The 27,326-nt window shown below is 45.3% G+C and overlaps 1 protein-coding gene across 4 annotated transcripts in view; it reads left to right on the top strand.

The window, feature by feature from the left end:
• ZNF106 (zinc finger protein 106) overlaps positions 1–27,326 on the top strand; it is an 89,085-nt gene that overhangs the window by 46,203 nt on the left and 15,556 nt on the right. For 3 of the 4 annotated variants that reach the window (XM_068123545.2, XM_068123526.2, XM_068123535.2), the window contains 4 exons: positions 7,721–7,782; positions 20,260–20,399; positions 22,871–23,005; positions 24,765–24,881. In XM_068123545.2, coding sequence (XP_067979646.2) covers positions 7,721–7,782; positions 20,260–20,399; positions 22,871–23,005; positions 24,765–24,881 — 454 coding nt within the window. Of the gene's footprint in view, positions 1–127; positions 283–7,720; positions 7,783–20,259; positions 20,400–22,870; positions 23,006–24,764; positions 24,882–27,326 lie in introns of all 4 variants that reach the window. The other variant, XR_013623936.1, reaches the window with a different exon arrangement.

Genomic DNA, 27,326 nt, shown 5'->3' on the forward strand with positions numbered 1-27,326 from the left:
GCAGTAAAAAGCATCAAAACAGCAACAATGGTCCGGTGATTTTTCAATCACCGCAACTAAATGTGTCGGAGTAATTAACTATTTTCCTTTGTGCCCTCCTTTTGTTGCCTGAATGGTGTCACTGCAGGACCTCCTGGTAAACAACATTACGGGTGAAGATTCCACTGTGGCCATCAATTTTTCCCTGTTGGCCATTACTGACTACCTTTACCTTGACATCCTCAAATCGTTTAGCACGCGACAATGCAACATATAATTGGCCATGGCTGAAGACGGGTTCTGGTAAGTAAATCCCAACTTTGTGTAATATTTGACCTTGACTCTTGTTTATTGAGAAAGAGAATGCCACACGAACTGGAAATTAATGGCGTTTGAGTACGAATGGTAGTGTTGTATCGGAAGGGTATAAATGTGCGTGTTCCTTTGTGACTGCCAGAAATTATTTCTCCGTCTATTATGTTTGGCAACAATCTTTTAACAACCAATCTTGCACCATTGCACAGTCCCTGTTTCGGATCAAAGTTACAGAGTAACATGATGACAGCACCATCTTTGAGACGAAGTTTGTGCAATGGCATTCCAGAAGGAGTTAATTGATTTAGGAATTCCATAGGATAATTTAGTGCCTCTTCAGGGTCATCACAGACAATGGAATCAGCGCTGAAGTACGTCTTTTCTTCCCCAGGAAATGCATCCAGTATCTCATCGTTGATCACAAATGTGGATTCATTCTTTGGACACAACACGGCTCGTTGTGCCAGCGCATCATAGTTTGAATGGATTTCGTTCAAATTACCGAAAACAGCTTCTGCTAAAGAAATGTTGTCTTCTACACATACGATCAGGCAGTCGTATAAAATCTGAGTCAGGAATTGTTTCCACGGTCCCATTTCCAACCGACAGTAACCATTTTGAGAATTCTTCATCATCATTAGCTCTCATGTTTGATGTTAAGTTCAGCTGTTTGAACTTTGGCCACAACTTGCTATGCTTGATGCATGTGGCGATGATTGCTGCAGGTGCAGCGTGAGGTACAACAGGCAAAACCTGCCTGAAGACCCCACCAAGAAGTAAGACCTTTCCACCAAAAGGAATGTTGTTGCTGGTTACATCCCGGAGACATCGATCAACAGCTGCTAAAGCATATGCTGGAGCCATAGGTGCTTCATCCCAAATGAATAGGTTGGCCTTCCTTAGAGCATCTGCATCTTTACTCGTAGGTGATATGTTGCATGTGGAGTTTTCCAAAATTGGCACTGGCAATTTAAATCGATGGTGCGATGTACGGCCCCCTGCCAGCAATGTTGCTGCAATGCCCGAGTACGCCATTGGAAGAACCAAACGACACTGCAACTGCAAGACACTGCGACACTTCTGCAAGATGTGCAGAAGTGTATTATAGAGAAAGGTCTTGCCACTTCCGCTCGGTCCATCAACGAAAAACAACCGGTTGCCTGTGTACTGGTCCCTACAATGAACGGCCTGTAGGACCTCATCTACAATTTGGATTTGGTCATCATTTAGTAATTGTCTGTTGTTTTCACTTTTTTCATGTTCATCTCCCGGTACATACTGATAATCATCGCTCGAAAGATCTTCAACAGTGTCTGGAGGTACTGGTAACTGAAATGCTTCCAAGGTCTGTCCATGTCTCAGGAGGAAGGACTGTATTTCTCGCAATGCCATGAAAATACTCTGTTCCAAGATATGGCCGCTGTGCACAAAATCTTCGCAAAGGTCGTTTTTATATTTTTCCCACAGTGCCGACGTGTCTGTTGGTGTGCAGAATATGCATAGGGTTGCAAAAAGAGATCTCAATTGTTGTGGCATGGCAAAGATAACTCCATCAGCTAAGGACCTGTCCCATTCTGTATCATCTTCTGTTAAATGTAATTTCCTGGCTGCATCCTTGTATGTTTCACAAACTGCTCCATCTACGGTTCTGAGATCTTCAAATGATGTTTTACCAGGGCAGTGCAGCAGGAGTACACGAAGATGAAAGTGCTCAATGTCCATAGGGCTTGCCGAAACCATGCGTCCGATAACCTTGTTGCCGCCCCGGCGTCGAAGTTTCCATGTCTTTCGTCCTTCTTCAAATACGTAATATTTTGGAATGTCATGGTACAGATAACTTCGTGCCTCAGGGTCTCTCTGGTTTATGTGAAACCAAGCTGTAAGTGTTGTACCCCTATGTCGTACAATGGCTTCTTCCTCGTCACCATCCCTGAACACAACAGTCTGCAATTCAGGTAAGTGTACCGCAAGTCTGGTGATGGAATGGGACTGTTTGTGCATTTCAAATTCCATCAATCTCCATGATGCCTCTGGGGCACTGACATATCTGCAGTCCAAATAGGTCTTTATTTCGTCCACCTCCACTCTCCCGCGCTCTCGAATTTCGATGCCGGCACAGTCATGTCCCTTGTACACATATTTAAATAAGTACTTTATACTCTTTATGCTTGCACAAACCTCAATGTTGATGTGTGCTCTGTACTTCTTCAGTAAATAAGCATTGAATGGGACCACAAATTGACAATCGACATCGGTTCCATGAACGGTTATAGTGGGTCCATTTGGGGGACGCTTGTAAAGGGCATAGCCATCTATGCTCGCAAGTGTCTCTGCAGCATACGCTTTTGGAAAGCCTTTACTGCACACTCCATCTTTCACACAAATCGAATGGCGATTTAAAGTGCCACACGGACTATGTATCATGTGAGACTTCACCAAGGAATTGGATCTCTGGTGACTCATTTGAATTCGGAATTTGTGCGGAAACAATTCTGTGAATGTCTTCGGCGGTACAAATTTTATCTTCTTGGCACAGCATGAGTAATATGTGGGCATGCGGTAGGCCACGCTTCTGATACTCGACGACGTAGAGAAATGCACGTACTTTGCCCAACTCATGCTTCTTCGTTATATCGTCGATTAACTCTTTTAATTTCAGATGAAACATGCGTGCCACTAAATCTGGTCTGCCTTCAGCTCGTTGGTGTTGTCCGATGTTATCTTGTATCTCTGTCCATTTTGGATTACACGTGAACGTGATGAAAAGATCTGGTTTTCCGAATTTGTGAACAATGGCCATAGCATCTTGGTAGTTCTGCTGCATAGCTCTTGGACTCCTTGCAAAACTCGATGGCAAAATGATGATACGACCGACAGGACGTTGGTTATCAGCAGCAACGTTCTGGACGTGGTCCAGTAGTCCTCTGTATTCCATGGCTCTAAGGGTTTCCTGATTTAGTTTGAAGTATTGCAGTCGATTTTCTGCCTTGCAATATCCGTCGACAACATACTGCTGGAACAATTTCGCCGAAGAATGGATAGTGCTGAATTCATTTCGAATAGCCAGTCGGTAGGCATGGAATTCACGATGAGTTACCTTGTTTCGAACCGCAGTTTGTCGCTGGTGAGGCATGTTTATCATCCATCCAGGCTTGCCATGTGGAAAGAGAATGGGATATGTCATGGGATCAATGTGAGAGGAAAGTGGAGAGAGATTGTGTAAGCCCTGGTCATGCAAATGAACCTGGAAATCCCTGTTTGCAGGTGGTTGTCCACTAACGAAGACAGCAGCAATTTCATCAGCAGTTGGTATGTTGTAATGTCTTTGGTCGTTAGTGTCACCCTGATAAAGTTGTTGCAGTCGAGCAGGTACGGCAAATAGTGGAGGCAATTTAACTTTTCCCTTGGAACAACAAAGTGTAAATCCATCCCCTTGTCCTGTTGATTCATTTGTGAAATGGTGTGCAGAACAGTACACACATGGTGACGTCATTGGACCGCAGTTATGCTCTTGAACAATATTATCGGATACTTCGGCCGGATTCATTATGGCTGCGGTTGTATATGTTTGCTGAGCACTCCAACGTCTTTGTTGCTCAGCATGCCGTGCGAGTCTGTGTTGACGTTCATCGACGGTCTCGTTCTCACACCTCATCGTTGTTGCAGCAGCATCCTGTGCGAATCTGTGTTCACGTTCCTCGACTGTCTCGTTCTCCCTCCTCATCGTTGTTGCAGCAGCATCCTGTGCGAGTCTGTGTTCACGTTCCTCGACTGTCTCGTTCTCCCTCCTCATCGTTGTTGCAGCAGCATCCTGTGCGAGTCTGTGTTCACGTTCCTCAACTGTCTCGTTCTCCTGTTTCATTCGTTTTCTTGCTGCAACCTGTTCAAGTCTGCATTGACGTTCGACGACGGACTCGTTCGCCCTTCTCATTCGTTTTCTTGCTGCATCCTGTTCAAGTCTGCGTTCTTCATCGACTGTGTCATTCATTTTGGAAATGGAAGTTTCCACGCAACGCATGAATTGTCATGATCGTCAAGAGGAAGTGTCTCGTCATCATCAAATGACAAATAAATTACATTGTGAAAATTAAAGATTTCAAATAAACCTATTTAAAGTGTATGCGTAAATAACTAATAAATTAAAAAACGAAGAAATATGTCTCGGTAATTTCCTGAACCATATTTTACTTCCGGCTAATAATGTTGAATGAAATAAAAACGAAGAAATATATGTTGTTTTGTGACGACTGTCATCAAAAGTAAAAGTAATATGTCTTAACGGAAAAGAAAAAGCGAATTTTAAATATATGTCGACTGTTATTTTAGGCGGTGTATTTTCGTTTATCATCATGGCGCGATTTAAAAAAATATATCTCTGCATTTTCCTCTCCAATACCTCCTCACACTTTACACACACACCGGCCCATGTTTACATACACACACACACACACACACACACACACACACACACACACACATATACACCCACACACATATACACACACACACACATACATCGACACACATGCACACACACACACACACGTACAGACACATATACACATATACACATATGTATACACATATGTATCCACATATACACATATATGCACATTATACACATATATATACACATCTCCACACACACACACACACACACACACACATATATGCACATACACAAAAACACACACACACGCACGTACAGACACATATACACACACACATATATATATATATATATATATACACATACACACACACACAGACATATATATACACATACAACAACAACATGCATTTTAAGGCCATTTTCCCTGCTAGAGCGGGGGTTAGCCTACATACACATACACACACATATATGCACGCACACACACACGTATATGCACACGCGCGCACGTACACATACACACATACACACACACACACACACACGTACACATGTCCCACATGTATATATCCCACATCTCACATGTATATACATGTTTAAAGTGTACGTGCCCTTCCCCCCTCCCCCGCCCGGCAACGCTGGGTACTTCTGCTGATAACTAATAAAATAAAAACGAAGAAATATCTCTCGGTAATTTCATGAAACTCGGTGGAATTGGATGAAATTCGCTCGGTGAATTCACTCGGTTTATTCGGTTCAGCTCGGTTCACTCGGTTTAAAGAAAAAGCGATAATGTCGACATGTTGCCGTCTGTGTCATGTTGGGCGGTGTATGATACATGTTGGGCGGTGTTGGGCGGTGATATGGTGTATTTTTTAAAATATATCTCTGCATTTTCCCACGTTGCTGACACCGAGTCTAAAACCATCAATAAAAATGAAATCAGATGGTGAGTTAGATTGGAGATAAAGGCGTGAGAGAGACTCAAGAAGGCCTTGAAGTTACAGGCGTTTGAGATTTCATTTCGTTCTATAAACGGAAACTTTCATCGGATTTTCTTCCCGTTTTTTTTCAACCGAGTCTAAAACTATGTTAGCGACTGCGAAAAATGAAATGATATATCGAATTAGAATTGAAATAAACCTGTGTGAGAGAGAAAGACAGCACGGGCCTAACTAAACAGGCCTCAAAGCTATTCGAGAAGGAGGAGTGGGTGGAGCTACTCTGCAAACCGAGTAAGCCACACCCCCGGACAGACGTCCAACAGACAGACAGACAGACAGAATCACCTACGCCTATTATAATATAGATATCCTATACCCTATTCGATGGAGGATTTTTCTGCATTTCCCAGTTGACAAGGGGGATGCAAGTACCGTATTTTATGGTCTATTAATCGTGACCGTCCATTAACTGCAACCCTGTTTTTCATCCTCCAAAAAAATTAAGGGAATTCATGGTCATTCAGTCCCCAATGTCATCCTCCTTAGCTAAGCTGCTAATAATACTCCTTCAATGTGGCAATCACTCTCTGGTCCTCACCTTACCTGTACGATCACTCTTTCATACCGTCCTAAAACATGCATTTTTACTTTAATAGTGATGGCCTTCCTCTGTCTTTTGCTCACACTACCAACCTTGCTACTCCACGGATGCTTTCCAGTCATGATTGCAAGGGTTAGGCTTATTACACCAGCACAATTCACTTACAAAATGAGAAACACACCACTACACGCACGATGCTAACATAGAGGGTTTCCGGAAACTGAGGGAGGGGAAGACTAGCGAGATGGAAGGCAATCTAGCCAGAATCCAGGTGTTATCACGAACACGTTTTCATGTTGTTCAGTGCGAAAATGTAATTGCAGCGTTTCTCATGCACTTGAGTCACGTAATTCCAAAAAATGGTATAAATGACATGCGCACACTACTCCAAAAATGCGCACATACAACACGCATAAAACGCAAGCTTACCATTAACTACACAACCAAGCTTACCAGGAACTAGAATGTATGCCATTAACGGTGTGGTGACTTCACACGCCAGGAAGTGGTCGTATGTTTTTTTCAATTTAAATCATGATTTTTTTAAACTAGCATTAAATTTCATACATATTCTAAATTTAAACGTATTGCAATGTGTACACTGTTTAAAAAAATATATTCATCATGGGTCCCTTCTGATTGTGTGCCTGGTACTGAGGCGCCACTGGAGCCATTGGAAATCCGGCCTTGGAGACCAGGTGGGTATTCCCGTCAAGCATTCTTCACTCCTGTTTGTCAATCAATCAGAATATACAGGAACCAGGAATACGATGTCGGGGTTACCGAGCATGACTCGATGAGTAAAAACGTGCAACCGAGGTCGCTTGTGCTCACGTAGTTTTACATAATTTTGAAAGCTCTAAACGTTCCTCAATATGTAGAATATAGATCTACTGGTATATGTATGACAATTGGAATATAATTTAAATTCAGCATTGATTGTTTTTAAGACCTTCACTCTTTCATTCCTCTTTTTTCCCCACCTGTGGAACAAACTCCCACATTCTCTTCAATCCCACTCCTCCCTCCAGGTCTACAAAACAGCTGTTCACCACCATCTCTTATCTTCCCCCATCCAAAACCTTGATCTTTTCTACCCTCGTTAATATACCACAAATCCACCTCCTTCAAATTCCGTTTTCTTTCTTGAAAGATCCTCGTTGTGTAAATCTTGTTTATCCCATGTGCCATGCCCCAGCCCTCTCCCTTCAACATATCTCCCGGTGTCCTTGTTCTCTACTGTTGTTGTGCTTCCCTCTCTCTCCCCCTCTTGTCTCCCGCTCCCTTTATTATATGTTATATGTGTTAGCTCTTACACGAACCTTGACTTTGTATGCAAAAAAAATTCTATATCTGTGTATTAACCGCACCTCTAACTTTAAACTTTTTTTGCCGATAAGAAGTGCGGTTAATACATTGGAAAATATGGTAAGCATTTTCACATTCCTAAGTTGCTCATCCCATTTGAATTTTTTTGTCACCTCTTTTCAGACTTCCTGGAAATCTTAATTCTGCCAGAGAAGCCACTTCAAGCGTCACTGTTGCTGTCCCTGGTAAGTACAGCACTTTTTTTTTTTGAGTTTTGTCACAAGCAATGTTTCTTTCATCGGGGTGACCTTTTATCCTTGTTACAAGCTTTTCAACTGGTTGTGAATTTACGTTATGTACATGTAGTATTGCTTTTAAAATTAGGCCTGTGTTTGAGAAAGGCATATTCAGTTGGATAATAAATGTCCTCTGTTTAAGTCTAAGTTTGTTGAGTTATTTAGCTTGTTGATTTTCATACAACCTTGCTGTCATGCTTCTTGTGTTTTAATGGAGGTAATCGATGACTCGTGATGGGTTTCTCTCTTGTACCAGCTTCTTCTGTGCAGCATGCACATGCAACCAGATTACACTTGTACTTTTTACTGGTTCAAATGATTTTGAATCGGCACAAGTGAAACTGGTTTAAATATTTGTACCGTTATAAATGTGAAATTTTGCCACAACTTGCACTATTCAACGTGTACAGGTGAAAATTGCAAGTCATCTCTCCACACCTGCGTGGGGAGGAGGGGGGTGGGGGAGGTTGGGGATGGAGGAGTGTTAATTAATGCCCATGAGCTGCCCCTGGGTACTTTGGCCACAAATGAAAAATTTGGTGGAGGTCTGCCAAGCCGTTTTTCATTCCAACAGGAGAACAAATACAGATCCACAAATATTGCCTTACTTTAGTTGATTTGCGAGACGTGTTCCATTTTTCCGACCAATGTTATCCATAATTCTAGATCTGCAGAAAATGATACAGTTGCTGTCTGCCTGTCAGTGGGATGATGTACTGTATGACATCATGTGGAATCATATGTCAGAAGGAAACAAGGTATTTTCAGAGCATGGAAGTAATAGTTTATCTTGACAAGGAACAAGAATGGGCCCAAGCCACTGCCTTGAGGATCTCCAGCTTACACTGGAGAGGAGAGGGCTGTATTGATAGCAGTTAATACATTTTACCTTTTTACTGGTATATGTATGACAATTGGAATATAATTGAAATTCAGCATTGATTGTTTTTAAGACCTTCACTCTTTCATTCCTCTTTTTTCAAAATTCCAAAACTCCAGGTCTTTAAAACAGCTGTTCACCACCATCTCTTATCTTCCCCCATCCAAAACCTTGATCTTTTCCACCCCCGCTAATTTCACCCAAAATCCACTTTTTTTGAAATACCAACTTCTTTCCTGGAAGTCCTTGGTGTACTGTGTTTATACTTCCCCCCCCCCCCCCCCCTTCCCACGCCGCCTCCCCCCAATCCCTCTCCCTCCCACACATTCCCGATGTCCCTGCTCTCAAATGTTGTGTTTATGTGCTTCCCCTTCTCTCCCCATATTGTCTACCGCTCCCCTTTTTATATACTTTATTTGTTTGTCTCTTTGATTTCTTTTTGTGATAAATGTTAGCTCTTTCACGAGCCTCGATTATGTATACAAAAAAAAAAAATGCATTGGAGATTTAGAGTCTCCAATCATTGCTTTCAGAAGGGTAGCACCATGACCAGGGTTGAATAACTATGCCAAAATCCAAACTGATGGTCAGAGGTCAGGCTGTTTGAAAAGAGGAAAGACTTGGTGTCACAAACAAGAATGGATTCCATTACTTTGCATATATTTGGAAGTAAGCTTACAGGTCTGTAGTTCAGAAGATCTGTTTTTGAACCCTTGTTGTGAATGCGAGTGATGTTTGCTGACTTCCATGCAGATAGGATGTGGTCAAAGGAGGACAGGCTGAAGAGTACAGATGTAGAAGCTAGAGTAGCAGAGTAGGATTTGAGAACATGGACACTAATGCCACCTGGGTCCATTAACAAAGCAAGGTTGAGTCTGGACAGAACCTTTTCTGCCTTCTCAGATGAGAACAGACACCAGGCCTCGGGGACAATGGGTATGAAGAAAGATTGCAATTGATAGAGATAAGTTTGGAACAACATTTGGAGGCAAACACCATTTTGCGGCATTGTGTCTTATCTCGAGCAGAGTATGCGATGATGCTGGTTAAGTTGATAAAGCAGGTGCACAACATCAGAGACTGACTTGCCACCCTTAGGAATGACACTGATTGGAGAGTTCAGCCTTGAAGTTTGCTAGATTATGTATGTGGCTTCCTTAACGATAGGTGTACACTTGTGAGCCTCAAGAGTGACCCAGAAACTTGCACAGCAATGTGGGGTGTTCCGTTGGATTAGATCCACTGCAAGTTGAGTATACAACTAAAAAGAAGAGCACAGATCAGGTATAAAAAATGGATAAATTTTCTCGTTACTGGGAGTATTGTACAATGCCAGCATAAATTCTTATTTTTGTCACCAACCATCACAGGCTGATAACACCCGGATAGGTGAGACTTATTAAGTAACACATTTTGTGAGCAGAGAATGAAGATGCGTTTTGCGACAACAGCTGCGTAGCTCTCTGCTAATCTGCAAATTATTAGATGCCGATCTTGTAATTGGAACACGTGCTTAAATTCTGGAAAATAGTCTCACCATGTTGTTCGGGAAAGATCGTCAAATTAACCTACTTATTTCCATGGCCTGCTCTTGGGAGTTTGTCTCTTTGACTTCTAGGCCTCACCATAAGCCATAACATGTCCTGGACCGACCATGTTGCAAAGTCCACCGCTAACCTCTGTCTTTGCAAGTCATTCCTTGATAAACTAGAACAGCACTCGTAGAGTGCATGGTCTCACGTTGTCTGTTCATTCTGAACAAAAATACCATCGTTCACTTAGCACGCTGCTATTATGGCCCATGTACCGTATCATCCATGCACCATATTATGTCACATATTTTGTTGGCATGGGTTATGAACATCATAAAATTAATTATTCACTCACATCAGGTCATCGATCAGATGGATGAATTTTCAGATTTCAGATTTTCAGACGTCATCATTATCACTTTAATATACCTCATGGGGAATTTATGGCATTTTCCAAGTTTGCATTTTTTTCATTGAGCGGTGTCAGAGAAAATGATGTCCTCCAAATGTTTTCCTTTCATCCAATAAGGCTGCCATACCATGTGGCCTATGATGTCAAAGTTGGCAATAAAATATTCTCCATGAGGAGTCCCTCCTATGTTTAAAATTTTGCATTGATCAGACAAGCGGTTGCAAAGAAAACAATTTTTTAAAGCATAAACACACACACACACACACACACACACACACACACACACACACACACACACACACACACACACACACACACTGCATTAGTCTCGCATCCCCTTCAGTGTGAGACTAACCAGAACTACTCACAGCCAACAAGTCTTTGTCCATAGCTCAATGAAGTACTGCTCTCCACTGTGGGCTAGAACTTCAGCATCACATCTTTCTCTCCTGTAGTCTGTGAAATCTAAAGCTCGCAACATGTTGGAATCTCCCATGATGATGCAAAGGGACGAGGTCTGCTGCACTTGTATATCCGGCATTTTAGTGGCACCTGCTTTTTAAAAAAATCTTTTAATTTTTTTTTTTCCTGCACTGGTTTAGCTCCCTCTGCTTTATCAGCCCTCCAGCCCTTCCCAACATTTCAAGAATGCACACATTCTTCCATTACCCTTTCTGGTTAAACCTCCCAAATCCAGGCTGATTGTAGACATCAACTCTTTTATTCCTCCCTTCCTCCTAATGCGGAACCACCTTCCTTCCATAAGTTGTGCTGTCCTATCCCATTCTTCTCTTTCGGGCTTCAAGCAGGTGGTGCACTGCCATTTCGTATTTTCGACCATCCTTCACCGACATTTGAATTACCCTCATTAAGCCTTCCTGCTTGCAACTTGCAAAACTTAATTAAGCAATCCATTAATTGCAATGTGCAGTGTTCTCTCTCCTCTTATATATTATATTATGTTCATTACGGTGGAGCTTTAAAAAATTTTTAAAACTAAATTTTTATTTTTGAAAGTCTTACCCCCTTAATCTGTTCCATATAATATAGAAACACTGTATAAATAGTTTGAGCACTAAATTATTATGTTTAGGGGTAGCTCAAGGGCCGCAAAGATTATGAAAATTATAAAAATTCAACGAATTACGAGTATATCAGACTATATCTTAATTTATTTTAAACAACACACTTGAACACAGTATTTATTTTTGAACACGTTAATAGTGAATTCTTTGTTCAGTTTCTGACAGAGTTCATAGTATCAGTCTGACAATGTCCAGCAAACCCCAAATTTATTATTTTCATGGCATCCCGGACAGTGTATGTTTTCTGCTATCAGGGTACATTCTGCGATGGTCCTCGACAACTTGCAGCAGGAATTGCAGCTGAGTTTCATCGCGGGTTATCAACCCACTGTACTCCTGAATGAGTGCCATTCCACGTTCAGCGTAGTCATTGACAACTTTTAGAGAGTTGACTGTTTCTGCAGCCTGCTTGTGGTCGTCTCTGTCATCCCACAAGTCCGGATCAACCGCGAGAAATCCATCTGGAAGTTCCATCATTCGCAGAAGTTTCATTGACCTTGCTGTGACGAAATCTTCCAAGTTCTTGTCCTTGAATGAATCAAGAGCAACAGTGATTCGCTTGGAATGATCCTGATCTTGGTCTTCTTCATTCTTCATGGCACTCACCATCAGTCTCTTGGTTGCCGAACTGACCCGACTGTCGAAGAAAGTCAAGCTAACAAGTTCCTGTGACAAGTACCACACATGATTGGAAAACTTGCGTGATGTTGACTTTGAGATGGCTGGATGGATTGATGAGTATTCAAGCAGTGACTTCAGCAGCAGCAGGTCACTCTAAGGAGCACCTGATGCTTGAGGTGCAGAGATCCAGGCTGTCAGGTAGACACGTACTGTGAATACACACACATCACGTAATCCTCTCTTTTCTGCAGGAGTCAGTTTGAATTGAGCCTTGAACATCCAGATCTTGAGACAGTATATTACTTTGGACATCCAGCGGGCGTGGTGCATTGCTCCGGGTGACATGAATCGCACTCCTCTGGCAGGAGCAGCACCGAGAAAGACAATCACAAGTTCCAAGAATTCTTTATAATCATCTCTCGGCTGACTCTGTTCAAGATGCTTGTTGGCATAATCGATAGTGCCTTGCTTTATGTCTTCCACTAGACTTGCCACGTCATCAGCTGCAATCCCTGGTTCATACTTGGCCGTGTCTATGAATCCCCAGTATTCCTGGAAGCGTTTGAAGAGTGGAACCTCAGGAGAAGATTTGGCTCCCAATCCCATACACACTTGGAACACTGCACCAATTATCAATTCCATAATGTGATGCCTGCAAGCTAGTGACAAGAGCTCCTTCTCAAGCTTCTGCTCTAGGAGGACACAGGCACCAGCGATCTGACCAGTGTTTGAGCTGGTCGTGTCAAAACACATAGCTCGGATGCTGTCGGCTACGCCCCAGTCTTCAATGGCTCCAAAGACAGCAGCAGCCTGAGCCTCGCCTGTTCCAGATGGAAGCTTGGCAACTGTGAGTAGCTGAGAAACTCCTTTCCCTGAAACCAATACTGGCAGGCGATCAACCTTCTCTTTTCCAATTAGATCAAGGATCAGTTTGCCATCCCAGTGAACAACAAGGGGAACGTTACCCTGAAACTCCGCCTTTATATTTGCAGATCTCTGGACTCGGTATTGTACTCTTTGTCGGCGAATTGAGTCTCTGTTTAGAGCAAGTTCATCAATGTTCTGTCCCAAGCTTTTGGCAGTTTCTGCTATAACAAAAACGGCTTTGCGGTCTGACACTTTTGTGCGATCTAGAGCGGCTGCGAGTTCTTCAGTAACGACAGTTTTTCGCCCCCTCTTTCTTTTTCGTGTCTGAAATGTGATGCCTCCAGCAGCTCCCTCACTTGCATTGTCCCCAGTTTCCATCTTTTCACTATCTTCTGCTGAGCTGTTTTCAGATTCAGAACCAGATGAAATCAGTTCAGCTGTAGAAGCTGCTAACTGTTTCATTTGCTCCATTCGCTGTCGCCTGGCAAGCATTTCCTCCTCTCTTTTGGATGCCGTTTTCTCCTTCGCAGCAAGCTTTACATCTACTCCAGCCAGCGACCCCCTTCTTCCCTTTTCTCGCTGGGCTAACAAGAAATCCTTGTCTTCTTGTAATACTGACGTATTGGTCAGAGCATCAGCGTGAGCGACATCAAAAAGGTCTTCAAGCCTGGAAACAAAGGCCGACTCTCTCGCGAGTTGAGTTGGTGACGTTCGCGCTTTGTTCTTTTTCAGAAGACGCCATTCTTCAAATGTCTGCTCAAGCTTGGTTTGGCAGTTTTGATGAGCTCTCATCGGGATTCTAGCTTTCTTCCAAAAGTTAGCTATTTCCGTGATGGTAACATCCGACGATTGTCTTACGGTCTCCTTCAGATCGAGATGGTGATGTAGGAAGAATCCAAGAGCCATACGCAATGATGGCAACTTGCTGCCGCTTAATTCAGTCAGAGTCGCCAAGGAGATACAACTTGGTTTGAGATCTTGTTGCTTTTTCCACAGATGACATTTTCAATCAGATATGAATCTGAAAGAAATAGAACATAGCATTAAGAAATTAAGAATGAAGAAAATTCAAACAGTTCTATTAATAACTGAGCAGTGAGCACAATGCCTCAAGCAATTACACAAACATACTGCTGCAACAGTGTTGCAGCTGTTGCTTAGTCAGCATAGTCAGTCCATTGAGTCCAAACAGTAAACAAATCTGAACATGTCTGGAATATAAATTCATGGAAAATTTGCATTATCAATTTATCAGCAAAACAATGGGATTCGGATGATTGGTTGGATAATAGATATGAACCAGTTGAACCACAATGATTATGCTTCTATAATCTGTGATAATATTATACTGTAGGGGCTGTGCTCCCTCGTCAATCGGAAGAATGGACGTGACAAAAAGCTGGAATTCGTCCGAGTTTCTTTATTGTCACAAAACAACTCGGGTACTCTGAAAGCCCGTTTATCGGGCAGCAATATATATACACACATTATCCCGGAGCGTTTGCCCGGGAAAGGGGAGAGGGGGCATGGCCGGGCATCCTGGCCGCGGCCTGGCAAGTCGATGGCGGGCATGCCCGGGCGTCCCGGACGCGGCCTGGCAAGTCGAGAGCGGGCGTGCCCGGGCGTCCTGGACGAGCCCGGCATGGTGATCGCTCCGCGTCCTTGGTAGGTGCAAGGCGATTGTGTAAACCCAGCGGTAGCCGCTACACACGTCCCCCCAGAATCGACTTGCACCGGCAGGGTCAATTTGAGGGGGGTCCTGATGACCCGGCCGAAGCGACCCCTGGCGGGTCGTGGGGGGGGGGGGGGGATCCGGTGTGGTGGTGGGCGGTCGAGTGGGGGGCACCGTGGACGGGGGGCGGCCTCGCCGCGGCGGAAGGGCCAACCGTGGCGGTTGGTCGATGTCCACGTGCGCCGGCTTGAGGCGGTCCACCGCAATCCGGTCCGACCTGCCGCCGATGTCGATGACGAACGACTTGTCGTCCCGTCGCAGGACCCGGAAGGGCCCGTCGTACGGCGGCCAGAGTGGCCCCCGATGTGCGTCATGACGCACAAAAACGTACTCCGCTGTGCGAAGCGCTGGGGGGACGTAGGACTGGGGGTCACCGTGGTGGGATGTTGGCACAGGGGCAAACCGTCGGGCGGCCTCCTGGAGGTCCGAGCGCTGGTGAGCTGCGGACCAGGGACTGGTAGCGTCGGGCACGAATTCGCCCGGGATGCGTAGCGCCTGGCCGTAGACAAGCTCGGCGGTGGATGCCTGGAGGTCCTCCTTGGGGGCCGTGCGGAGGCCCAAAAGGACCCACGGCAGCCGGTCGGCCCAACCGCTGTGTTGAAGGCCGGCCATGAGCGCGGCCTTCATGGAGCGGTGGAATCGCTCGCACAACCCGTTGGCTTGGGGGTGGTAGGCCGTAGTACGGTGGAGCTTGACCCCCAGGTTGCGGGCGACCGCGCCCCACAGCTCGGAGGTGAACTGTGGTCCGCGGTCCGACGAGATGTCCGCCGGTGCGCCGAAGCGGGCGACCCAGGTGGCGATGAAAGCCTGCGCCTCGTCGGCGGTGGTGGTGGAGACGAGGGGAACGGCCTCCGGCCACCTGGTGGTCCTGTCCACCATGGTGAGCAGGTGTGTGAACCCCCGTGATGGGGGGGGGGGGGGGGCACCAGATCCACGTTGACGTGGTCGAAACGTCGTTCGAGCACGGGGAAAGGTGCCAGCGGGGCCTGGGTGTGTCGGTGGACCTTGGCCTGTTGGCAGGCTGTGCAGGTGCTGGTCCAATCGCGGACGTCCCGTCGAAGGCCGTGCCAGACGAATCGCGCCGACACCAGCTTCTGGGAAGCTTTCCGGCCCGGGTGGGAAAGGCAATGGAGGGAGGCGAAGATGCGGCGTTGCCAGGTAACTGGCACGATGGGGCGAGGCTGGCCTTGGGAGACGTCGCAGAGCAGGACAGTGTCCGCGAAGGGGATGTTGGCCAGGCGGAGGCCCGTGTCCGCCGCCCGGAGGGCTTGCACCGTGGTGTCGGTGGTTTGGTCCGCCGCCATAAGCGCGAAGTCCACGCCGAGGTGGACCGCGTTCGCGCTGGCCCGAGAAAGACAGTCGGCCACGGCGTTGTTTTTGCCAGCGATGTGCCGGATGCCCGTGGTAAACTCCGACACGGCGGAGAGGTGGCGCTGGTGGCGGGCCGACCACGGCTCCATGACCTTGGCCATTGCGTAAACCAACGGCTTGTGTTCGACGAACGCCATGAAGGGTCGGCCCTCCAGGAGGTGGCGGAAATGGCGAACGGCCAGGTGGAGACCGAGGAGCTCACGGTCAAACGTGCTGTATTTGAGCTCGTTCGGCCGGAGCTGCCGGCTGAAAAAAGCTAGTGGCTGCCAAACCCCGTTCACCCATTGCTCATGTACGGCGCCCACCGCGTAGTCGGAGGCATCCGTGGTGAGGGCGATGGGAGCGTTGAGCACCGGGTGAGCGAGCAGTGTTGCGTCGGCGAGGGCCCGCTTTGAGCTTTGGAAGGCCACGTCCATTGCTGCGGACCAGACGATGTCGTGCTTGGCCGGCTTGCCCCGGAGGGCTTCGTAGAGGGGCCGCATGAGTTGAGCAGCGCGGGGCACGAAGCGGTGATAGAAATTCACCATTCCCAGGAATTCCTGCAGGGCCTTTATGGAGCGGGGACGCGGAAACGTGGTGATGGCCTCGACCTTGGTTGGCAGCGGCACGGCCCCGTTCTTGGTGATGTGGTGTCCCAAAAAATCAACGGCCGTCGTGCCGAAGTGGCATTTGGCCGGGTTGACGATGAGGCCGTGCTCGCTGAGGCGCCCGAACAGTGTTCGGAGGTGGAGGAGGTGCTCGGCCCGGGACGTGCTGGCGACGAGGATGTCGTCCAGGTAAACGAAGAGGAACGGCAGGTCACGCAGCACGCCGTCCATCAAGCGCTGGAACGCCTGAGCCGCGTTCTTGAGGCCAAACGGCATCCGTAGGAATTTGAATAAGCCGAACGGCGTGATGACGGCCGTTTTAGGGACGTCGGCCGCCCTGACAGGTACCTGGTGATATCCCCGTATGAGATCGATTTTTGAAAAAATGACCCGTCCTGCCAGACGGGCGAAGAAGTCTTGGATGTGTGGGATCGGATACCTGTCGGGGGTGGTAGCATGGTTAAGGCGGCGGTAGTCGCCACATGGGCGCCAGCCGCCCCCTGGCTTTGGGACGATGTGTAGTGGCGAAGCCCACGCGCTATCGGAGCGCCGCACGATGCCGAGGTGTTCCAAAGCGTCGAACTCGGCTTTGGCCACGGCGAGCTTGGCTGGGTCGAGGCGGCGGGCTCTGGCGTAGACCGGCGGGCCTGTGGTTGGTATGTGGTGCTCGATCCCATGTCGTACTGCGACGGCCGAAAACGTCGGCCACGTGAGGGCCGGGAACTCCGTGAGCAGGCGAGCAAACTCGTTCGCCGCCGGGAGGGCGCATGCCAGCTCGGTCGGAGCGGAGCTGCTCAATGTGCATACCAGGGAGTTGAAGGTCTCGGTGTTGATGAGGCGATGCCGTTGGACGTCCACCAGCAGTCCGTGTGCGCAGAGGAAGTCGGCGCCTAGCAGAGCCATGGGCACGTTTGCGGTTACAAACGTCCAAGTAAAGCGCTGGCCGCCGAAGCAGAGGGTGACGTTGCGCGGGCCGAAGGTGCGGATGGCCGATCCGTTGGCCGCAACCAAGGAGGGGCCGCAAACCGCGGACTGCCTGTCCTGATCAGAGGCGGGTATGACGCTCAGTTGGGCGCCGGTGTCGCACAGGAAGCGCCGTCCGGACACTTTGTCCGTGATGAAAAGTAAGTTGCCCGTGTGGCCGGCGCTCATGGCTGGTAATGAATGCCGGCCCGGCCGTTTCCCGGCCTGCCGAAGGTGCACGGGGGTCGGCATGTCCGGGCCTTCTGTCCGAACTTGGCATGATAGTAACACCACGCTTGGTCAGGTGGAGGCCCCGGTCGTCGTGCTGGAGGTGGTCGGCTCGGCGTAGCGGCCGCCAATTGCGTCGGCCGTTCGGTCGTCGACCGTGCCGGGTGCTCGGGCGCCAAGGGCGTTGCGTCGGACGGCGGTGGGCCCCAGGTCGCTGCTGCAATGCGTTGGCCTGCCGCGGAGATCTTGTCGGCTTCCCTGGCGAGGGCGCGGGAGATCCGTGATCGTCGTGCTCGCCAGGGCGAGGCGTACCGGGCTAGGCAGCTGACGGAGGAACAGCTCCCGGAACAGGAATGCCGGAGAGTGCTCGCCGAGCAGCAAAAGCATGTAGTCCATTCGCTCGGACGGGCGCGTGTCGCCGAGCTCGGGCAGGTCGAGCAGGCGCCGTGCGCATTCCGCCGATGGGAGGGCGAAAGCGTCGAGGAGGAGCTTTTTAATCGCGCCGTATTTGTCAGCGGCTGGCGGGCTCTCGAGGAGGCTCAGGGCGCAGGCCGCGGTGGCTGAACCGAGCGCTGCTACCACATGGTGGAAGCGGGTGTCGTCGGCCGTGATGCCTCGCAGGGCGAACAGGGAGTCCGCCTGGGCGAACCAAACCGCCGCGTGAGCCTCCCAGAAGGTAGGCAGTTTAAGGGCAACTGCCGTGTCCATGTCGGTAGGTCACCAATGTAGGGGCTGTGCTCCCACGTCAATCAGAAGAATGGACGCGACAAAAAGCTGGAATTCGTCCGAGTTTCTTTCTTGTCACAAAACAACTCGGGTACTCTGAAAAGCCCGTTTATCGGGCAGCAATATCTATACACACATTATCCCAGAGCGTTTGCCCGGGAAAGGCGAGAGGGGGCGTGGCCGGGCGTCCCGGACGCTGCCTGGCAAGTCGAGAGCGGGCGTGGCCGGGCGTGCCCGGGCATGCCCGGGCGTCCCGGCCGAGGCCTGGCAAGTTGAGCGCGGGCCTGCCCGGGCGTCCTGGACGAGCCCGGCATGGTGATCGCTCCGCGTCCTTGGTAGGTGCAAGGCGATTGTGTAAACCCAGCGGTAGCCGCTACAATACCATGTTTATACACCCATTGTGTCTGTGATTCTCTGCAAAGCCTGTGATAACTTCGTTTTTATTTTCAAATAGTGTTCTGTGATACACCTATGTACAGTGTTTACTTTTAGATACTATGGTGATAAGCATTCCCAGGTCAGCGCTACATCTAATTTTAGCATTTATTGTCTTGCAGACTCTAGCGCAACGAACATTTTACTCTTTTATTATAACAGATATTGTGTATGTACAATGTACATATTACTACTGTAATTATTTATTTTATGGAGCACAGAGTTTTATAACTTAAAGGTTTTATCTGTGTTCCCAGTAATTAATTTTACCACAATGATTGCATGTTGTGTGTATGATGATAGGAGAGAGTGTCAATTTACTTAGTAGTTAAAATTGGGTTCTTAATTTATCAACAGAATTAATCTATTATCAGTAGTATGCGAAATAAAGGCGGCCGCAGCTTTGGGGTATCAGAAACTTTACCATCATTGAGCTACCCCTACATATTGTTCAATTGTGCTCATATTTTGCCTGAACTTTTATTTCATATATAGGAACAAATTGAGAGGGTGAGAAGATCATATTTCAAAAGTTCAAAAATAAGCTCCACCCTAATGTTCATTCGTTGCTTTGATTATTTTATCCAAAAGTTGTCCTTTTACCCTATTGTCAGTTCCTCCCCTCCGTTCCCTTGCTTTTCAATGAGCCTCGATCTTGTGGAGAGAAAAAGGGCAGACAGCTTGTCAACAAATGACATATTTATATGCCTCATATACCTATCATTTACCTGTGTAGCTAAAATAGAGAAGTGTGTCAAACATTTCTTTTAAACTATTGAACCAAGATTAGATAAACCTGGTAATTTGTAGTGTAAATGTGGTGCATTACTGATTGGGTGTTAATGTATTCCACTACTTCATTATCGTGCCCTCCACTGTGCTTTTGATATTTAGGTAACGGATCATTCTCAGACTCATGGCTGGTATTTGGAGTGCCCACAGAGAACAATATTGCACTCAAAAGTTTGATTCTCATTTTGGGTGTAGGTTTCGACAACACTGGAGAGCAAGGCCCCATGGAAGGACATTTTGAGGGACATGGGATGGCCGTTAGTGGCCTGCAGATCTTTGAGGATGTCCTTTATACTTGCAGCGCAGACAAGACCGTGCGAGCCTTTGACCTGGTGGTGCGTTGGAGATCTTTCCATTCAGATATGCCATAAACACTTTTTATAATTCTGATCAATCTTGGTGTCATTTCAATGAAGTGCTCTTGGTCTTTCATTTATTTACGAGAATATATGACCCGTCGCTTCGCTGACGGAAATGCCAATCTTTGCTGCGATGGCTAATCTATGGGGGAAGAAAAAAAAATGATTCCTGGGAGATCCTGCTCTCCATGCAGGGTTAAAACCAACGTCACGTGTTAGCATTTGCAGTTTTGACATGTGTGTCCATGTACCCATTAAAAAAAAAATTGGATCACAAACACTCCCGGGAGTTACCCGAATCCACCGTAGTTGGAATTATTGAAATCCGTTCTCAAGTTATAACATGACAGACAAACAGACAGACACCGCTCCTTTTATAATATAGAATTTTTTTCTCACACTTCAGTCTAATTCCAAATTATAAGTGTAGCATCTTCTCATTAACCGACTTCCTTGTATATCGTTTTTTAAATGTTGCTTCCTCACCTGTCTTGTGAAGAGTGGTTAGAGATTAATGCTAGTTGGCTAATTACATATTGTTGCAAGATTACCTGTGCTTTGTTTTTTACCGTCAGACGACAGCACACTCACCAGGCTTTCGTGCTTCACTCTACATTTGATTTCGTTGAAAAATTAAGATTTTTAACCTAGTTCGTAGGACACACCATGGAAAATGATGCAGACTTTTGACAACTGATTTTGTGGGTTCTTTTATTGCAAGGTAGTTAAAGCACAATTCAAGGCAATTTGGTCCATTATATGTGTATTCCATATTTATATCCCAAGTCAAATTTGGCCAAGGTACCCACAATCCCCACATGTATAACAGTTATTTACTAAAGAGCTTGAGTATTGAGCATTGAGCTCTATTGAGTATTGAGCTTGAGTATTGAGCAAAGAGTATTGAGCTTGTTATTTACTAAAGATACCATGGGATCACTTGTGGCCACATCCTAGGGTCCAGCAATATACCGGTTGTATCTGTATAATTATTCATATCGAAATCATTTTTCATATCGATATACCAATATTGGAAATTTGAATATATATGCCAAATATGTGAATATATATGCCAGAAATATATAATTTACAGTATACGGAAAAATCGATATGAAAAAAAAAAATTGGTATATGCACAAATATCACTATTTCCACAAAAAAATATCGGTATATCACCAACAAATCGATGAAAGGTGTTTACAATCCTTAAATACATTATTTAACTGACGCTTTGATGCACTCAGCTATGCCTGGAACAGTAGAACGTATGACGTCAAGACGTACCAGAAAGTATTCACATCCCTTGACTTTTTCACATTTTGTTGTTACAGCCTGAATTTAAAATGGATTAAATTGAGATTTTTTTAAAAACCGATTTACACGAAATACCCCAAAATGACAAAGTGAAAGCATCTTTTTAGAAATCTTTACAGATTTCTTGAAAATGAAAGACAGAAATATATAATTTACAGTAGGTTTTAACTTTTAACCTCCAGCAGTGTACAAGCGATCGTGTTTTCTTTTATCCTCACGGCTGTTTTTAAAGCAATTGGTTATTTTATATGAATTGGTTATGCTTTAGAAAGCCTGTGCCGATTACCGATACGCCGATATCGATATCTGTGTGTACAGATTACCGATACCAATGCTGTACATGTCGTCATCGAATGTGCCACTATCGGGCACTGAGCTAGCTTTTACTGAGCAATATTTATCTGAGCACTCGCCTGCTACGTACGATTAATGGTCAACTATTGGCTTTAGAAATTATCCTGCAAGAATAAAGTAAACGAATGCCAAAACTGAGCTCCTTTTTACTCTTTTTATCAACCAAATTCTCTATCATACAAAATATTTTGCCATAATATTTAATGATCAAGTGCATGATGTATGCCATGAATTACCATGTGTCAATTATGTGTATGCCATATATGAATATGTAATGGTCCATTACATATTTTCTGGAACCTGCTTAAAAATATATTTCTTTATTTGATACCGCTGTATACCGATTATGAGCCCACCAATGTACGTGTATTGATATTGGAAAAAATCGACACCGATGGATCTTACCACAACCTAAATGTAGATAAGACAGATTGTTTTAATTAACGCTCCGAAGAATGATGTGCTTCAACATACAGCGCCCTCTGCTGACGTGCCACCAGAATTGCAATTTTCATAGAGTTGAGCTTTGAATTCAGATCAGAAAGCTCAGTTGCAACCATGTTACAAACTGAGACACAGATCACCTTTGTTGTTTTATATTCTGTGGTGTTTACATTTAAAGAACTATATACATATTTGGCAAGTGACTTTAGGCAACAATGTGGACTTTTCCGTGACACTTATAAGTATCTGCGGACACAAGTAAAAGTGAGAAGCTTGGCATTCCTGCTTTCCCCCATGTGTGGCTTCCTGTTCTCCTCCTCATTCCCCCCAACTAGAGCCACAAATGTCTGTCAGTGTTTGAGGGCCACGCAAGCAAAGTGAACGAAATTATGGTGACCCGGCCCCCTGGCTTGCATCCCAGGCTCTACTCTGGCTCAAGTGATCACACCATTCGCTGCCGCAATCTCAAGGTTTGCTGATTGTTCACACAAATAGATGAAGTCAGTAAGAGGCACGAGGTTCACGTCCATCCTCAGAGAGTGACGTTTAGGGGAAATGTTACTGGTGCTTCATAAAAAGAGTAACCTGGGCTTTGTCCATAAAAACTTATGTGTACATTATTGCACCTCATGCTTGGTTGACCTGTGTGGCATTCCAGTCAGATCCCACTTTCAAATCTTGTATTGTGCTGATTTTTAGCTCACCTGGAACGACGTTCAGGGGAGCTTATGTGATGGCATGTCATCCGTCCGTCCGTCAATCCGTCCGTAAACACTTGCAACTGTTGTGACTAAAGTTTGTTCACGGCATTAAAACAATCGGGGTCTAAGAGGTTTACCGGGGTTTACCAGGGTTAAAGTGGATCCAGGTTTGACCCCCCCCCCCAAAATAGATATTTAATTTTTCCTCTGAAACTACACACACTATTTCGATGAAATTTGACCACAACCTTCATCACCCGTGATGTACCGAAGTTTGTTTACGGCACAAAGAAAATCGAAGTCTAAAGGGATCTATGGGGGGGTCAAAGTGGGCCCAGGGTTGACCCCCCCCCCCCCCCCCCCCAAAATAGGTGTTTGCTTTTTTCTCAGAAACTGCACGCACAATTTCGATGAAACTTGACCACAACCTTCATCACCTGTGCTCTACCAAAGTTTGTTCATGGCATGAAATAAACCTGCCCCTTTGGGGGTCTAGGGGGGTGTGTTGCCCCCAAAATAGACATTTGCTTTGTTCTCAGAAACTACACACACAATTTAGATGAAACTTCACCACAGCCTTCATCACTCGTGATGCACCAATGTTTGTTCAAAGCATTAGAAAAATTGGGGTCTGAGGATGTATATGGGGTTGGGGGGGGGGGCGGGGGGGTTCCCCCCAAAATAAGTATTTTTTTGTTTGTTTGTTTAAAGTGTTATGATTATGTTAGTATGATTCTACATGCTGCGCTGTCTTCTAGCAACCATTGAAATTGGTTTAAAATACCCTTAGGCAGTGCATCAAACTGTTTATTCTACCAGGTGAGCACCAAGGGTATTGCCCCTTTGTTTATGCCTCTGTTGACAAAATCACCGGAGGCATTATGTTTTTGGGTGGTCAGTCCGGCTGTCTGTCCGTGCGTCCGTCCGTGATGGGTTTTCTTTTTAGTGATAACTTCATAATGGATGAAGGATTTAAATCAAACTTAGAAGTATGTACTATGTTGACAAGTTAAACTGATTAGATTTTGGGGTCACGAGGTCAAAGGTTAGAGGTCATTTTGGGTAAACAAAAATCCTGTTACCATGATAACTTGTGAACCAGTGATGGGATTTTGACCAAAGTTGGTACAAGTATTATTATGATGAAAAGATTAACTGATTCGATTTTGGCATCAAAGGTCAAAGGTGAGATTGGACGTCTCCTTTCATTTGTTCCTCTTTTGGCCCGCCTGTGGAACCAACTTCCACATTCTCTTCAATGGCATTCTTCCCACCAGGTCTTCAAGATAGCTGTCCACCACCATCTCGAATCCCTTCAACTCAAACCCTTCAATGTAATAATTTGAATCTTTTTCACATGACATCAGTGACAGTTTCTCACTCTGGCAAGAAGCTTAGTGAAATTTAATCTGATCTATTGGACAAGTCCTCGGTGTTCATGTCTGACATTGTCCTGCGAGGGGTAGGGCTTGGTGAAAATCTCAGCTCCATTAATTTGTGGCTTTTTGGCATTTGTGTGTCCCTGCAGACCGGCCAGCTCATGGAGGAGATTCCTCTTTTGGACCGTGTGTTCTGTCTTCATGAACGCTGGAACATCTTGTTTGCTGGCCTCGCCAATGGTTCTGTGGTCTCTATCAGCACACTGGTATCTAGGCACAGTGCTTGCACATTTGATCGTGAAACATTATAGATAACTGGTTTGTCTGTTGAAATGTAGTAATCTTACTATAGCTTTCTTTGCTTAGCCCTAGACGGCCTAGAGGTTCAAGCATGCTGTTTTCGAGTTGCATTCCAGATGTCACCAACTAATGAAGATAACATTTTAAATCTTGATTACCTCTGCCACCGAAGGTGGATAGAGGTTATGTTTTCACCGCTGTCTGTCTGTTCGTCTGTGAGTAGAATTTCTCAAAATGTTCTGGACAGATTCGGACGAAACTTGGTGGACAGGTTGGTTGTGTGTCAAGGACGAATTGATTAGATTTTGGTGAGGATCCGGATCCAGATACTATAATTTTTTGACATGTTACAATGAGTCACTCCCAACAACACATCATATTAAAATACGCAATTTGGAGTCTGTCTGTCTGATGATTTTTTGACCGCGATACATTCCGTCGTTACTTATCCAATCTCAACCAAACTTGACAGGATGACGAAGGGTTACACAATGAAGGTTGTAGCGCATTAATTTCCCCCCCCTCCCCAAGGGGGTTTTCTCCCCCAAGCAGGTTTTCCCCGCCATTGCCGCCAATGGGGATGCGTGTTGAGGTGTATATCAATGTTAAGCTTTATCGTGACATTTTTCCAAAGACGCTTCTAATAACAAAACTAATGATAATAGCGTAATATTAATGTTACTGCAAAACATTATGAGTACTAATAATATCCCACCTCCCCAAGGTGTTTTGCCTACAGTGATGACATGTAAAAATAGCTTATACCATTTTCGAGAGAGCAATGGCGGACCAAAAGTAAAAATATTATTAACCGCAAACATGTTTGATTACCTTTTTAAATAGTTGATAATGCTGTTAAACACTAAAGTGAAATAAATTTGGAGGAATCCGCACATCAGTCTATGCTAGTCACGTCAACGAACACACGTGATCGTAGATCTACTCTAGTCTATATAAGCTCACAACGGTTAATAACACCACCCTTCCTGCCACTTCCGTGGAGTTCTTCCAAGGAGTTTTGTGATTTGCGATATTGCCCGCCGGACTCTCCCCTCGACACCCTCACGGAAGTAAATTTTTCTTTTGGGAATTTAGAATGGTGAGGCACGGTCTGGTCCTTTCAATGATCTGATCTAACAACAACATATTATATATATTTTTAATGTTCGACGTTCCAGGCATGGACTATATGGCCCTCAACGAGGCCAGGCATTAAATAAAAGAGAAGACAAGTGTATGATGAAAAGTGTATGGTGTTTGTTTGCGAGAAAGAGAGGTTGAAGCTAGCCCAGTAGCTATAGTTTGAGTGAGACAGAAAGTCAGACCAGCAATCATGACATGGAGAGTGTAAGATGGTTCCGGGCACCACTTTAACACTCTTAAGTCAGAACGGTAGTACTCCCTGGGCGGTTGCTGTCTCCAACCTACTGCCTAAAAACAACTCATGCACGGTCTGATCCTTTCAATGACGTGATCTAACATGTTATAATGTCATGCACGGTCTGATCATTTCAATGACATGATCTAACGTTATAATGTAATCCAGGGTCTGATCCTTTCCATGACTTGATCTAGCATATTATAATGTCATGCATGTTCTGATCCTTTCAATGACCTGATCTAACATGTTATAATGTCATTCACGTTCTGATCTAACATGTTATAATGTCATGCATGTTCTGATCCTTTCAATGACCTGATCTAACGTTATAATGTAATGCATGGTCTGGTCCTTTCCATGACTTGATCTAACATATTATAATGTCATGCATGTTCTGATCCTTTCAATGACCTGATCTAACATGTTATAATGTCACTCACGTTCTGATCTAACATGTTATAATGTCATGCACGGTCTGATCATTTCAATGACCTGATCTAACGTTATAATGTAATCCAGGGTCTGATCCTTTCCACAACTTGATCTAGCATATTATAATGTCATGCATGTTCTGATCCTTTCAATGACCTGATCTAACATGTTAAAATGTCATTCACTTTCTGATCTCACATGTTATAATGTCATGCATGTTCTGATCCTTTCAATGACCTGATATAATGTTATAATGTAATGTATGGTCTGGTCCTTTCCATGACTTGATCTAACATATTATAATGTCATGCATGTTCTGATCCTTTCAATGACCTGATCTAACGTTATAATGTAATGCATGGTCTGGTCCTTTCCATGACTTGATCTAACATATTATAATGTCATGCATGTTCTGATCCTTTCAATGACCTGATCTAACATGTTATAATGTCATTCACATTCTGATCTTTTCAATGACCTGATCTAACATGTTATAATACCATGCATGTTCTGATCCTTTCAATGACCTGATCTCACATGTGATAGTCATAATAATTGGCAATAAGGCCGAGAAAAATATATTTCCGGTCTCTGGTCA

The sequence above is a fragment of the Myxine glutinosa genome, chromosome 1 (genome assembly GCF_964187855.1).
Source record: "Myxine glutinosa chromosome 1, kmMyxGlut1.1, whole genome shotgun sequence".
Taxonomy (NCBI): Eukaryota; Metazoa; Chordata; class Myxini; order Myxiniformes; family Myxinidae; genus Myxine; species Myxine glutinosa.